The following is a 16,235-nucleotide window of genomic DNA, read 5'->3' as shown; positions in this document are numbered from 1 at the left end:
CACAGAGGACTTTCAAACATCAGTTTTAAGAGTGCAAACGCTTTTCGTAGAGTCAGTGGGAGGTACTGAAGGTTTCTGAGCTTCTAGGACAATATTCCTTACAAAGCAGGCAACTCAAAGACTCCTCGTTTACAACGAGGATGTGGCTGGCTGTATCTTAGATGTTATGAATGTGATGTGACTAACGGGTCACATTCGTTAAGCCATTATTATCTGCCCAATAATAATATACTAAATGCTTTACTTTCACATGTCATTTAACACATAAAAAAATCACTGAGGTGGTTATTTTTATCCCCACTTTACAGATTAGAAAACTGAGATGCAGAAGTTAATTTACCCCAAGCCATCCAGCTTGGAAGAGGCAGAGAGAGGGTGAGTTTAAACCTAGGCCTGACTGTCTGTAAGCTTTTAATCACTCTCCTAAATGTCTTCTCAGTGCATTTAAACATATTTCTGTGTTTTAATAAATAAAACTTTTTTTTAACTTCACTTCTAAATTGTCTCTTCCAGTATTTCTCTTACTCAAAAATCCCCAATACTATGATTACTTTTCTCATCTTTTTATCTTCCTACTAATTATTCTTTTCAAGAATGACAGATTCATAATTAAAAATTTAGAAATTTAAATTCTGTTTAAATTTCATCCAATTTGAGCTCACTAATTTAGCATAAAATTGTGGTTTTCATCAATGCCATATCTATCCATCTATGTAGATAATTATTTTCTCATTGTTTTTGTCTATATCTTGGTGGGCCTTGCTTTACGGCATACAAACCATATATGACTTTTGCTCAAACAGAATAGTAGAATACAATTTAAAATAAGTAAAAGTGACTATAAATAAAAACCTACAAGGGAATAAAGTGTTAACAACAGTTGCATTCAGGTTATTGTGATTACAGGTGATCTGTTTCCTTTTCCCTCTTTCTCTAAATTACTGAAAATTGGGTTATAATTTTTTATTGTAATTATGTGAAAACGTTCTGAAAAAAAATCCCAGGATGAAACAACACATTGGGATCTACTCTAATAAGCAACTAATTAAAGAATTTCCCAATGCAAGAAGTGACTATGTTCCATGAAGTTTCCATAATTCTTGGCTATATGTACTTAGAGCTGCTAAGTCTCATTAATTTACTGAGATCTAATATCAGGCAAGCTGGTATGGGTCTATCTTTGGCTTCTCTAAATTCAATCAATTTAAGAGAAACAGGAGTAGGGGTTTAGTGGATTAGTCACAACAGGCCATTAATCTCTGCATTCTCAGTTGTAATCCAGCCTCTATCAATGCGACTGGGGGAAAAAAAAATCCCACAAAAAACCCAAACGCTCAGAAAAGCTCCAAAGCCGGCTCCCTAGAGACCAACACACTCAGGTCACAGTTAGTTCATCTTTACTTAATATCAATACAACATTTGTCATCTGTCCTATTTCTTGTTGGTTTTTCTTTTATGCCTTTTGCTGAAATTCTCAGAGCAGATATACTTGAAAAGGAACCATGTCGCAATCCCAGGATAGCCGAGCATTTAATTATCATCTTAAAAATCATTCTCTCAAGTGAATAGAAAACATAAATCAAAACTATCTTTTCATGTTGCAAATTTGTTGAACAAACATGGCTAAGGTTACCATGTGTGTAAATTAGTGCTTGGGAAAGCTGGCAAGACTGAATAAGGAACAGAAAACAGAATAACCAAAGTGCAGTCAAAACGAGCAAATGACAGTTTCAGAACATGTACACATTATATCTCTTTTAAATGGATTGGATCATACTACCTCATTTCTTTATTACTTTGGCCAATAAGCCAGCATTTATTAATGGATCAAGCAGGAAAAAGGATCGGCTCCTTCCTGAATCAGGGTTTTGTTTACGCCACCATGGTCAAGGCTGAATATTTACTGGATTACATGAGACCATGTACCCACGTTAGCGGCCTTGATAAGTCTAAACCCTAGCTGTAAAATGAAAATATGTGGTACTAGATTTTTTTAAAAAAATTATTAAAGAAAAACGTGGGCCAGACCCAGTAAATTGCCTCTGAAGATCATTTTATGAAAAAGATAGGACTGTCTTCTTTCTTATTACCTTTAAAATATTCCCCAAACATCCCAGCTTCCCCTAGTGAATCAGATTCAACCAACCTCAACTGATTATGTGTTATGTGCAGACATTGTGCTAAACACTTCCACATGAATTGGCTCATTTAATCGCCATGTTTTATAGGATATTGCCAATTGCTTCCTAATTTTGCCCAACATGTCTTATGTTCTTTTAGCTGCAGCCATAACAATACAAAACCCACCATTTATCAAGTACATTCTATGTGCCAAGCACTATGCTGCATTTTTTAAATGTCAGTCTCCCTTAACTCCAAAGATAGATGTGATTACCTCTAGTTTATAAATGATACTAACGATTAGAGATGGTCACTAACTCCCCAAGCTCACACGACAAGTAACAGCAGAGTTGAGAAGAAATTCTAAGACTCTAGCATACAGACCACCTAGACCCCAAGGTTTTCCGTAAATGCCTTTATGGAGCAGTCAAGGATGACTCCTAGGCTGTCCCACAGTCTTACTACAAGGTCATCATTCTACAAACATAGTTTGAACTATCCTCTCATCATGCCTTATCCTTACATTTGCCCATCTCAAAAGTTACTTGCCACTTTTCTGGTCACTCACAGTCTTAAAAGTTCTTCCTGTAATTCAGTCTTGCTGCCTCAACATTTCAAAAACTGACAAAGTTTGGCATCAACAGCAAACTTGGATAATTTCCTATAAAAGTCTCTTAACACCATAAAATTCCCAAGCTGGTAAGCAACCTAAAAATTACCTAGTCCAATGTTCCTGTTTAAAAGGAGAAAGCTGGGGCCCAGAGCAGTAAATCGACTTCCCTCACACCACAGAGCTGGTAGTGGCAAAGCTAATCCTAACTTTGACATGTTCTAACCTCCATCCCAATCATCTTTTCTGCAAACCACCAACTAGCTCTTCCCTATAACATATAGAATTATGCTCCAGGAATAAGAAGTCTCAAAATTCTGGATCTAAGAAAGGTATCTGCTTGTTCTTCCATGGTTTCCTGTCTCTGATCTAACTTATTAAGCAAAATAACATCTTGAATGCCATGGCTATTTGGTTTTTGCTTAACAGTTTCTGGCGTGGACCATGTTAAAAAGATCTTTAAAGGTTTAATTACTATTCTACAAACTCGTTTATTCCCTCAAGGAATTCAAGTATGTTTTTGGAGCCTCCTAAACAGGTTATACACTACTTATGGATGTAATATGGTAAAACTATAGAGGATTTTATACTATTTTACCCAGTATTCACAATACTGGGGTTATTTTAAAGAAATAAATATCTATAGACATGAAAACAGATGCCAAAAAATGACAAAAACTAGAAACAGCATAGATGTTCAAAAATAGGGAAAAAAGATAAATATAAATAATGCTATTTTAGATGAATAAACTATATGGAACTATTACAAAGAAAATCATGAATATTAAAGTGGCAGACACTAGATAATTGTTCCCCAAATCATTTTCCCTCTGCTCCTGGGCACAAGGCTGGCCTCCAATTCTCAAGATCTTTTGCAATAAGATGTGGCCATGAAACTGACCAGAAGGGATGTACACAGCTTTCCTGCTTGGCCCATAAGAACGTCTCCCATGATCCTCCTCCACAGAATTTTTTTCCATCTGTTGACCTTGATGCCCAGGAGAACACTGGAAGCCATAACTTGAAGAGAGCAGAGGCTCCATCAGCCTTGAGATTCCCAAGTCACTACAAGACGGGATTCCTTCCCTTTTATCACCTCTCCCTCACAAAGTCCCTACACACACACACACATTCACGCTCATCGACACCAACGGACAATTAACGTGAGTGGAAGTAGGCTTCTATTGTGTTACGTCACTGAGATTGTGGGGTTTATCTGTCAGAGTTCAAGATTTCCTGAACTGACACGACTAGGAAGCAACATGGGAAAATACTTAAGATATAAGGTAAAATTTTTTTAAAATGTAGTTCCCCCTTATCCGTGGGGGATATGTTCTAAGACCCCCAGTGGATGCTTGAAACCATGGATAGTCCTGAACTCCATACATTATTTTTTCCTAAAACATGCATATCTACGATAAAGTTTAACTTATAAATTAGGCACAGTAAAAGATTAACAATAAGAAAATAGAACAATTACAACAATATACTACAGTAAAAGTTAGCATAAATCTTAGCAACCTCAACATATGATTTTTTTCTTTCCTTATTAAGAACTCTCACCTTTTCACTTAAAGAAAGCACTTTACAGATTGTCTTTGGCAGATCCAAATTACTACTCTTGCAGTTTGGGGCTATTAAGTAAAATAAGGGTTACTTGAATACAAGCACTGTGATACAGGGACAGCGGATCTGATAACCAAGACCACTACTAAGTGAGTACGGGCTGGGAGTGTATATAGCATAATTATGCTGGATAAAGAGATGGTTCACTTCTGGGGCGGGACTGAGCAGGTCGGCGATGGAAGATTTCAACACACTACTCAGAACAGTGGACAATTTAAAACTTATGAAATGTTTACTTCTAGAATTTTCCATTTGATGTCTTCAGACCTTGGTTGACCTTGGGTAACTAAAACCGCTGAAAGTAAAACCGCAGATAAGGGGTGACTACTGTACAAAGCTTTAAGGTTGCAAAAGTTGTCACTGCAAACTTTGGTAAATAAAAATTTAGTCTATGAGGAATCTGTTTTCCTAAATTTTCTTTGATCCTCTTGTTGTACCATACTTAGCATTAAAACTAACTCAATGACTTCCAGCTCATGTTTGTGACACTAAAACACTTGCATAGTTCCCAACTTGCAAGGGGTGCTGGATCAAGGAGGAACATTTCACTGGAACACACGCTAGCCTAACTGGCAAATGCATAATCAAAACTCTCATTCATTCATTAATTTGTTCAACACGTTTTACCAGGCCAGACAACAGAAATTTATCACTTATAGACGCCTCACATTCTAACTATCAGTATAACCTCTGTATAATTACTGAGAGGTCAAGAGCAGAGGCCTTTTTTCTATCTCCTCCCCTTATTTTTTTTCTGTAATTAAATTAACAAGCAAAGAAACAAAAACCAACCATCCAGCTGACCAGTTGAACGGGTCAACTAGGAGATTATAGACAGACTGCCCAGCCAAGCATAGCAAATCCACTTTGTTCTTTCAATTTCTAGGTTCCTGGCTCTCCCACAGCTAAGAACTAGCAGGCAACACTACAATTGTATCACAAAAGGCCAGAGAGGAAAGTAAAGTTTTCTGACACAGGACTGAAAACACCTTAGAAACCAGTCATTTCCTGAACTGCTCTTCATCAAGATTAGAAAGTGGGCAGGCTTTTCCCTAAAGCTCTCAAGTTCAGTGCTAACTAAGGGGCAAGGAGCTTTCTCAAGCACTGGCTTCTCCCAAGCTGGAACCCAATAAGAAAATACCGTATCCTAAGCAATCGCCTTTAACAGGAACAGAGATGACATGGAGAAAGGAACAACACATCCATTGATCCTTAACATCCTGTTCAAGTCTTATAGTGTGGTAGCTGAAATACATTTTAAACAACTCTAAGCCCCCCAGCCAACACTGGTTTGTCAAATGCAGCTATGAGTTGAGTCTGAGAAGGAAACAGAAAGCTAGCCAATATGCTGCAGCCTGGGAAAGTTCCTGTTCTCTCTGACTCCGTACACGCAAAGATCCCCATGCGGTAGAAGCAAGAGGGCAGCTACCAGAGCTGTCTTCTTAATCTCTCCCTCCCTCCTAGCTTCAGATCTCTCCCATTCTCCTTGGAAAGCAGGAAAGCCATTCTAAATCACTTGTTATTTATTCACATATTAATTCAGTCATTCGTTAGTGAACATGTACTAAAGGCCAGGTACTGGGTTGGGCACTGGGAGAAAACAACAACAACAGTATTTGTGTATTACCAAAGATACATTCTATAAGAGCAAAGATCATGGCTGCTTTGTTCTACATTTTATCTTCTTCCTGGTCCAGTGCCTCCCTCAAAGAAGGCATTCATCAGCTTTTGAAGAATGAATAAATCAACACATTAAACACTGGGGGTGGGGGTCAGAACCCTCCCATAGGTACATCACTTTATTAGTTCATTTCAAGAATCCTACGAGACATTTATTATTATTCCAACTTCATGGAGGAGGAACGGCCTATGCTCACTCAATAAGTGCTGCCATCAATATCCTTTTCCTTAAGGATGAAAGGGAGCTGTGTGTATCATAGGCAGAGGGGGCAGCAGAAGGAGAATATGTTGACTCACATCCTTCAGCAAATGTGTTTATTCCAACTCTGGCACTGCTGCCAAATGCGTTGTGAAGCCAGCAGGACTTGGCTCTGGAAAACTCACCTGAAAGTCACAGGCTTCATTTCCCACTGCCAGTCCCTTCAGCCGCTGGGCATGAAGTATTGGACAAAGTTAAAGATTAATTCTGCATTTACTGTGACAAAGGTCCCACTTCTCCCAAATCAGGAGGGAAAGGCATTTGTAGGCTGCCTCCTTCACAATCACTGATAATTTCTCTGCTGCCATCCTGATGGCACCTTAATGCAAATGTAATCAAACCCAAACACTGGCTACCCCATTACCAGTGCAATCTTGCTAATAAAGAGCAATTGCGGCTTTGTTATAAAGGCAATCCCAGACCATTTCTTACCATCCACAGCTCCCCACCCCAACCCCTGCAAGATGGAAATCCTTTAAAGTTTTGTTTAAGGTTACATGAGACAAAAATTGCAAAAAGTTATAGGAAAGATTCAACTGTCAAAGAGAATAAGGTGATAATTACCATATTGCAAAATCCAGGGTCAACCAATATGGTCCTGGCTTTCTTTCTAGGGTATAAATTCACGGAGACAAACTAAGTAAGCAGATAAATTCTGTAATCTATATCTGGGTTAGCTCAAAAGCTTCTGGGAAGCCACCTGGAATTAGAGATGACAATGGAAAATAACTAGTGAACTGGGCCAAATGGAGCTTAGCTGGACTACAGCCAAAAGCTTTAACCCTAACTGGTCTGTTCCTAACAAGGAGAATGACGTAAACTAGACCTACCCTCTTGGTCCTTAAAAGGATGCTGTCCCTGCACAGAGAGGCACCAGGATGGTTTTTACTAACTATTATTATACGCAAGGTGTTATTGTACTAGAACCATATCTCCTAAAGGTTCTTCTACCTCAGTCTAATCCATCACACTCCACTCTTTTGCTGTTGTCATGTTGACCTCTTGACAGTCCCCTGAATTTATCATGTCCCTTCTAATCTCTCTGTTTTTGTAAATGCTGGCTCCTATTGTCATCCCTCCCCCATCACACTCTTCCTGGTCAATCAACCAAAATCTTCCAAAGCAACTCTTCAGCATCTTTCAAGACTCAGCCCAAGCATCTTCTAGCTAACACTACTTACTCTCCTTCCTCAATAGCACTCCCCCCTCCACAATGAGTCAATGGCCCTTCTCTGTTCTACTCAAATGCTGTATCTCTTTTCATTACAATACTTATCACGTTCTGCTGTAACTACTAATATTTCACTATCCGTCTCCTACTAGATTATGAATTCCTGGAGGGAGAGGTCAGTGTCTTACTCATTCCTATTGGATCCTCGATAACACACATAGTGCACCCTCAACAAATGCTGAAATGATTAAGTGGACAAAGGAAGCCATTTCATTTTAAGTCGCTATACTCACTCTATATAGTAACTGGACCACCGAGAGGGTAAAATGGGTACACAATTTAGTAAACCATGAGTATACTCTCCCAAGTGAAAATGCAATCTATTGTAAATAAGAGTCGGGCAGAGCGTAATAAGGTAAAATCGCTGTAAAATGCTTTGCAGTGCTTCAGGCATCTGCTTCATGTCAATAGTGCATCTATTGCTTAGCACGCAATTAATCTTCACAACACAAAAGCATGTATGAATGATCCATGTCTCTTAGCCTTCATCTAATGCTAAAGACATTATCATTATTATTATTATTATTATTATTATTATTATTATTATTATTATTCAAGCACAAAATTGGAGACATTCGCATTTGCTTCACACGGTTCATAAGAGATAGGATAATTGTCTTTTTTTTCCCTAAGTCTGTCACTCAGAATGTCCCGTAATGGACCACTTGATCTATTAGACCAGTATCTTTTTAATGGGTTTTGCAAGCAAGAAAAAAGTTGACAAGATAAGGAGTTGAGTTTCTAAAATATTGCTTATTACAATGAAAATATAAATATATTTTATTAAATTGTACACCAACCTGATTATGTCATTTTCCTTCTCTCTCCTGTAGCTCCTTATAACTAAAAGACGTGAACTAAATTTCTTCTCTTAGCTTGCGAACCCCTTCACATTAGGCCCAAGTTATTTTTCTTGCCCTATTCCAGTCACTGACTCCAGCCCATCTACCCCACATGTCCATTGCATCTTACTTCCGATGCTTTATTTTTTCATCCCTTCTTGTCTATAAACACACTATTCTTGCCTCATGGTATGTCTTTTTTTTTCTCTGTTCTTTTGACATCTCGTGTATTCTTCAGGCTTAGTTCAAATGTTTTCTCCTCTTTAAACTCTTCCCCTTGCTCACTTGAATCCACCAAAAATAGAGTTAATTGCTCTTCCTTTATAGTCCCACAGCACTTTGTATACGTCTCTATCACAGAATACATACCATCTTATAACTAAGGACCAGCAGTTGTTCATTTTTGTGATTCCTATGCCGGGCACAGAGCTGGCCAGCAACACTATTTTGTTGGACATGGAAGAAACAGCTGAATAACTAATTGGCATTTACAAGAACAGGTCCAAAGTGTCAACTAGTATTGTTATTGATGACAGTGATGAGGATGATTTTGTGAGAGTAGCTCCAGTTCACTGAGTTACTACTACATGCCAGGCACTACGGCAACATCTTACGTACATTTTCTCCAATCCGCATTTTACACATTTTATAGACGCTCAGAGAACTTAAAGACCTTCTCCAAGACCACACAGAGAGTGAATGCTGAAGGCAGGATTCACATGTAGACTTCTCTTGGCTCCAAGGCCCATGCTTACTCTCATACGATATGTATAATTCGGCCAATGGTTACTGTATTCCACACACCATGCTAGGCATTTGACAAATAGCATTTTGTTCCTTAACAAGCACCCTGTCGGATTAACCCTGGGAAGTAAGTATCATCTCCATTTTACAGGTTAGAAAGCTGAAGTCTCCCCAAAACTCAACTGTCTACAATCCTAAATGGGCTACAAACTATGCAAAGCATAGCAGCACTTGGAGACAGGCAACAAAAACTTAAAATCCAAAGAAATGTCAGAACTTCAAACAAATTTTAACCAAGTTCAGTCCACTGAATCCACGCAAAGAACCATAATAAGAAAAATAAAAATCACCGAGGAATTAAATATATTAGGACACTCTATATTCTCTCCATTCATTGCTCCCTAAGTGGAGTCACCCAAGCTTTCCAGCATCCCCCAAAGGGAACCTTTTATTCCAGTTGACAGAGGCCTTACTACATATCTCACTCCTTCCTATTCCTCTCCTTTTGACGATGTGGTCCCCCCTCCATCTCTTCTATCCCAACCTCCAACATTTATCTATTATCTTCCTTTTCCTTCATGTCTAGACATCTCTCTTCTATAGCACTTATGTCCTCTGGCAAACAATTAGGCATTATTCTTATTGTTTCATTTTGTGCCTTACCTTCTTGTGCATTGGCTTTTATAACTATTCCTCAACAACTAAGCATCGTATTATTTCATATCACTCTACATTATGTGTATGTATCTCAATGTTGATTTTATAACTATATCTTAAGCATGGATCATTCCATAATATAGTAAAGGCACAGATACTGTACGTTTGCATAACATGAAGAACATTCAGGATCATTCTGTGATGTTTCTCTCAATAATTCTTTGAAATAGGCAAAGAAGATGTAATTTCCATGTTACAGATGAGGACACTGAGACTCTAAGAGGCTAAGAGAATTGCCCAAAGTCAGATAGGTAATTAAAGAAGAGCTGGATTGCAGGGTGGGTCCTCTACCTTCCACATTCTCTGCAATGGCTTGCTACCATACACATTTATGGTGCTTGGATCTTTTCCTGACCTAAACCCCAGGCCCAAATATGTAATGCTTAACTAAGGTGAAAAATTAAGGGATGTTAAGTATTGACTGCCTAGGATGGCAATCGAACCCCCTCTCCCAACTCAAGAAAATGTTTCTCCACATTGATGTTTCTCTTTCCCCCAGGGATTTTCTCTTAGTCAGGAAGACTCTCGTCTCACTGCCAGGAGATTCTCATCTATGAAGATGGAATCTGTCAGTGTCGTGGCTACGTGACATCAACATGGGAAACTGGATTTAAAGGAAGCATATGAGCCAATAAGATCATCAGATAAGAATTCTTTGTTGGGGTGGGACTCTTTTTATTTAATGGAATGTTCTATTTCAAGCCAAACTGACAGCATATATAGTTGGCCATTTGGGAAGCACTTTAAAGTTGGGTCTATCCCGAGTTAGAATTTACAAGCAGAAAGAGAAAAATTCTGTTGCTACCCTGGGTAATAAGCACTGTATTCCCAGATGATTTATTAAACTTTCCAAAGCTCCCCTCAGTATTGGGCTCACAGGGATAAAGTGAGTTACACTCATGACTATGCACCAAAGCCTAATGCTGCCAGTCTCATCTACCGGAGAAAGAAAATTAAGAGACATTTCAAAGCTGTTAAGCTAAGGCCTCCTTGAAAGCAGGATTCATGGCCAATGTTATAAAATGCACTTGCTGAGGATTTTCTCTTTGCTTTTAAACAAGTTGACGGGGAGGAAGGTAAAGGCTCTATTCTATCATGGCCTTACAAACTTAAAAAATGCCAGATTTGTAGGAAAAAAAAATAATTGTATTATTGCAAGCTTACTACGCCTCAGATACTGTGCTATGTGAAAATCACTGAACATATTATCTCATTTAATCCATGTAAAAAACATGTGGGCCACGTTCTATTGTCCCCTTTCTGCATGTAAAGAAGCTGAAGTTAAAACACTCCAATTTTCAGATTAGGAAAAGAATGCATGAAGTATTCCTTGCTTGTAGGGACTGCTGATCATAAGGCCTTGGTGGCAAACTTGGGTAATGGTCTTATCTGTTTGAGTGACAGTCATGCACAACTCAAACGCTACCTTAATTCCAGCTCTAGACTGCAATCTCCCCAAACTTCCACTTCCAAACTCTCTACGACTTACATCCATTTAACACCATTTATTCTTCCAATTGGAGAAAGCAAAACAAAAAATGATGTATTCCTCATTTAAAGAAAGAATTATTTCATCATTAAAGAGAAACATTTAAAGAAATCTTGAACCAAAACATAAATAACATACTGAATTCTGACTCGGTTAGATGTCCAGGCTGACCCCTGGGGGCTTTGGTTGCCTTACATATAAAATTACCCTACAAATTCTGAGAATACAGGAGTTCAAATATGTGCGATATCACGCAATATATGTGGAAGCACCGCATAATTCTAATTGTTATTGCTGCGAATATTATGAATAAACTGACAAAGAAGTAAAGTTATGTATAATGAAGTAGGATGCATTCTGTAAATTAAATCAGACAGCTGTCTTTGGACCAGGCAATTCTCTCCTGGTGCTGCTAAGCATTCATTCTAGCTGATCTGAGCTGCTTTTGTAAGAAGGGAATGGTGCTCTTGCTAGCACAGGGAAAAATCATCCTAGTTCTCTCTCTCTCTCCCTCTCTCTTCCTCTCATCTCTTCACAGATCTTGGTTGCCTTATATTTTCAGTAAAATGAGATCTGAGTCTAACGTGGAGCCCAGATCATGGCACTCCCTCTTCAGCCTAGCCGTGTTGTCCTTAAGTAGCCAAAATTGATTCCATCTCTCAAATGGAAGAAGGCACACATGCTACTCCCCCAGCAGCTAGCTAAGCCTGGCCGAGCAGACCCCCAGTGCCACTTGCCAGCAGCTTCATCACAACCAAACCATTAGTGCAGAGCCATTGACCATACCAATCCCAGGTCTCTGTATTGTAAGTAATATATCTACACAGGCCCAGGGAGAAAACTCCTTGGATATGCTTTTAATTTGGGGGGTAGGGTGGGGTGAGGGTAGACGCCTTTGGTTAACAAAACCCTAAGCTACAAAGCACCAGAGCATTCGTGAAACCAGATGCTACCAACTGAAATTCAGTCGATAACCTCCCATGAGCCAGATCTACTACCAAAATTTTCCTTCTGCAAAATGTTTACACTGCAGCCTTTTGCTGGCCTTTTCTAGTCTGGTATTCCCCAGTAATGAAGCCAGCTCTACCAATACATCAATCTCACGCCTGGTAACTCAGTGAGAACTGGTACCCATTTCCCGGGTAGGGCGAGTCATCCCAAGATACCAGAGAGGTGCTTTGTTTTTTTAAATTTCTTTTTTAAATTCAAGATTTAGTAGGTTCTATGATCACAGGGTTATGTTCCTTTTGGTAAAGCTCAGTCGAGAGGAAATTAAAACTGCAAATCATGGAAACATAAGGGAAAGACCTACTAAACTCTTCCTGCGACACAATTATTCAACCTGAGCACATCACATTCCTATACCTCTTAAGGCTGCCAGATGGGAAAAAAGTCCTCCTAAGTGTGGGAAATGTGAGTCATAATTATATTACTAATCAGAATTGTCACATCCATGGACATCAGTGAATGAGTGGTTCTGCTTATGAAGGGAGGAGGCTACCCTGGCCTTGGAGAAAGAATGACCTGTTAAGTTTCTGAATGTGTAAATATAGTACCTAATATTGCCTCTCTGCCTAAACATCTTCATAAAGTGCAAATTAATGCAGGTCCTAACTAGGCATTTGGAAGGCTAACCTAGTTGTCTGTGGTTAGCTACCAGCTAGCAATTTTGCTCCCACTTTTATCCTCTCATTACACAGCAATGACGATGATTTAGTAAACACAAGTGAAAGACCACGTACTCTACAGCATCCCTCCCGGGTTGGAAATAATCCCCTCCTAATGCTTCTATTTAGATAATTTAGTTGCTGATCCACCTAATCAGGTATGGCTGTGACAGGTATCCCACCAGTGTCTCTTTTGGAGGCTAAGGACAGCCCCATCTAAGGACAGTTCCCCTCTTTGAGGGCCTGACCAAATGCAGGGTAGGGGCTGAGGACAAGGTTTGCAATCTGATCCAGAACCTCAATGAATGTTAACCCTTTGCACATCTTAAAGGGACTCAGCTGGCTTGTCTGATCTGAAAATTATTTGTGATGCTAGAGAGAGGGAGGGAAAGGCTACTTTATAACTAGTGAAATATTGTGGAATGGAGAAAGAGAGTTTGGAATAGACACGTAGAAGAAAAAGATGTAAAATGTGGCCTTGTGAGATGCCACCCAGTGCATCCCTGGATATATAACTGATAGAAACCTTCATAAATCACCTGGGAATCTTTTCTCTTAGATGCAGGAGGAGGTAAAAGAGGTCCCCCCTAGAGCAGCTGGGGTGACCCAGGGCACTTTTTATGGTCTACCAGGTACGCAACGTATCTCTAAAGTGTTACAGAGACACGTGTCTTAGTTGGGTGGCTGAGCCCCAAACAATAATTTCAAAGAAAAGATTCCCTATTCCTGCCCAAGGAAGTGAACACTGAGACTGAACAGTGGCATTTGGCACTGGGTCCAGGGTAAGGGCAGACAAGAATCAGATCTGGCTCAGAGGGTGGGGATTGGCTGGGCTGCAGGAAGATGCAGGAAACATGTCCCTCCACCCCAATGCTGCTGAAATGTGTCTGCTCACAGGGGGCAAGGTTCTGCCCTCCTCTTCTGGTGACTTCATGGGAAGTTGGCTGAGTCCTCAATTCTGCAGAGGGAATGCAGGCAGAGGGGAGCACTGCAAACGGGCCTTACCCTGGATGCTTAAATGACAGGTGTGACGGGAAGTGGGGCAGACACCGTCCATGAGAGGAGGCACTGAACTGAAGGGGGGAATACTGCTGATCCTGGGGCTTTTTCTCACGGCCCCCGTCCACACCCCCAATTCCCTGCACCAACAAAGACACTGCTTCAAAATCAGAATCCCTCCCAACACAAAGACACACGAACACAGGCAGGCACAAGCCATACCTCATTCACCTCAACGCCCGGCTTCCCATTAGTTCCTAAAACCACAGACTGGCACAAGTAGCCTGAAATCCGGGAGGCTGAGCCAGCACATCTTTGCCACAGGGAATTAGGAAAGACCATGATCTAAAGCAGTATTTATGCTATTGTGTTGTTTCAGGTGGGTTTCGCTTCTATTTGGGGTCAAGGGGGGTGTGCTGGCATGTTTCAGACCATGGCAACCAGGTCCTGATGGGTTTGGGGAAGGCATGGAGGACCTCTACATCTCTCTGGTTCCTCCTGGTACTCTCCAGTCCCGCATCCTCCCGCAGTCTCTGGAAAGTGCCTAGAAACCAGGGCAGGGCTCTGCATCCATTTTGCCAGCCTGGAACCACCGAGTTTGGGAACTTTGGAAGCCAAGGGATGGGGGTGGAGGTTGCCAAGGCTCGGATTTCGGCGCCAGAGTTCTCAGCCAGGAAAGCAGTTGAAAATCAACACCCATCTGCCTCTTCTTTCTCATCTCCCACCCCTACTACCTTTCAGGACTCCATACAGATATTATCCCCACTACATACACGCACACGCACGCGCACACACACACACACACACGCGCGCGCGCGCACACCCTTGAACTTCAAAGGTTTTTAATTCTGAAGGCAGCAAACCTGCAGAGCTGAAAAGGTCTCTGCCAACACCCACCCCCCCCCATCCTCGAGGCTACTTGAATGTCTACACACAATAAACCCTACACATTCCCAGCACCACAACAGAACCCAAACCCGCCCCTGACTCCAGCGCGTCCCATACCTGATATGCAGACGATGAAATTGGCTTGAAGAAGAAAAAGCACCTCCCAGACTATTTCCATCCTCTGATTCTCATTCCAAGTGCATCACTCGACGGGAAAACAGGGCGGGCAGGGGGGAGCCCGACACGGTACACACACATACACACACGCACACACTTCCGAGCGAGCGCACACTCGCACTCCCACCCGACAGCCGGCCAGGGGCAATCACCCCCAAGATCAATATCGCAGTTTGAATTGTTCCGGCAAATCTCCCCTTGGGCTCGACGGATGTGCGCCCCAGATGTGCTGACACATGTCCGATGCCTCGCTGCCCCGGAGGTCTCCCCGCTCGCCGGTCTCTGCTCCTCGCACGAGAGGCGGAAACAGCACTAGCAGCGGCGGCGGCAGCCACCTGAAGCCACCAGCGCTGGGCTCTTCCTGCAAAAACGAGACCCCGATCCGCCGGGCGCCCCAAGAAGACATAGACGATAGCCCCCCGCCGGGCCGCGCCGCGCAGTTCCGGGCCCCCGGCAGCTCGCAGCTCGCTGGCTATGCCCAGGCAGTCCGCGACAAGTTGCCCTCGAAGTCCGCCCCCCTCACCGGGGCATGGTCAGAGGGTGGCTGCTCCGCTCCGGGGCCGTTCTCCTCCAGCTTCCGGGGGGCGGGGGGAGGAGCAGACACAGCAGACAGAGACAGAGAAAGAGAGGCAGGGATTATTGCCCGAAATCGCCGGCCGCCAGCAGCCTCCGCCGACCCTCCCTGCTCCCCAAGTCCGCGCGCAGCCCGCCTCCTCCGAGCCCGGCTCAGGCGGAGCGTCCAGGGCGCCGAGCGGGAACGGTGCGGGGTCGAAGACCCGGGCGCATCGGGGGCCCGCGGGCTCCCCACGACGCGCGCGCGCTTTCGGCTCCTCTGCTATTTTCCTGGGCTCCCCAGAACCCCCAGTTGCCTCGCTTCCATCGCCTGCAACTAGCGCCGCCGCCGCCGCCGCCGCGATTTTCCGCAATGCAACTGCAGGGGTCGTTATTTCCTCGCCTACGGATCCCGATGCTTCCCGATTCGGAGGGGAGGAGGAGGGCAGGTGGGGGCGGAAGGAGGAGGAGGAGGAGGAGGAGGAGGAGGAGGGGAGGCTCGGCCAGGTGAGCGTCCTCGCCGCCGCCGGGAGCCCCAACGTCAGTCCCGCCGCCCCGCGCCCGGGGGCGGAGGCAGGAGGCCAGGGTGGGGAGGTGAGGCCGAACGCGGCCATAAGGAGGAGGAGAGGGCTG

General features: G+C 42.5%; 1 protein-coding gene across 1 annotated transcript in view; it reads right to left on the bottom strand.

Moving 5' to 3' along the window:
* Positions 1-15,121, bottom strand: part of CA10 (carbonic anhydrase 10) — a 467,323-nt gene extending 452,202 nt beyond the window's left edge. The window contains exon 1 of the mRNA XM_046674606.1: positions 14,991-15,121. Coding sequence (XP_046530562.1) covers positions 14,991-15,051 — 61 coding nt within the window. The 5' untranslated portion in view covers positions 15,052-15,121. The remainder of the gene's footprint in view (positions 1-14,990) is intronic.
* Between the last annotated feature and the right edge of the window lie 1,114 nt (positions 15,122-16,235).

The sequence above is a fragment of the Equus quagga genome, chromosome 11 (genome assembly GCF_021613505.1).
Source record: "Equus quagga isolate Etosha38 chromosome 11, UCLA_HA_Equagga_1.0, whole genome shotgun sequence".
NCBI classification, from domain to species: Eukaryota; Metazoa; Chordata; class Mammalia; order Perissodactyla; family Equidae; genus Equus; species Equus quagga.
The sequence above is the reverse complement of the archived record's forward strand: the minus strand, read 5'-3'. Positions and strand labels throughout refer to the sequence as shown.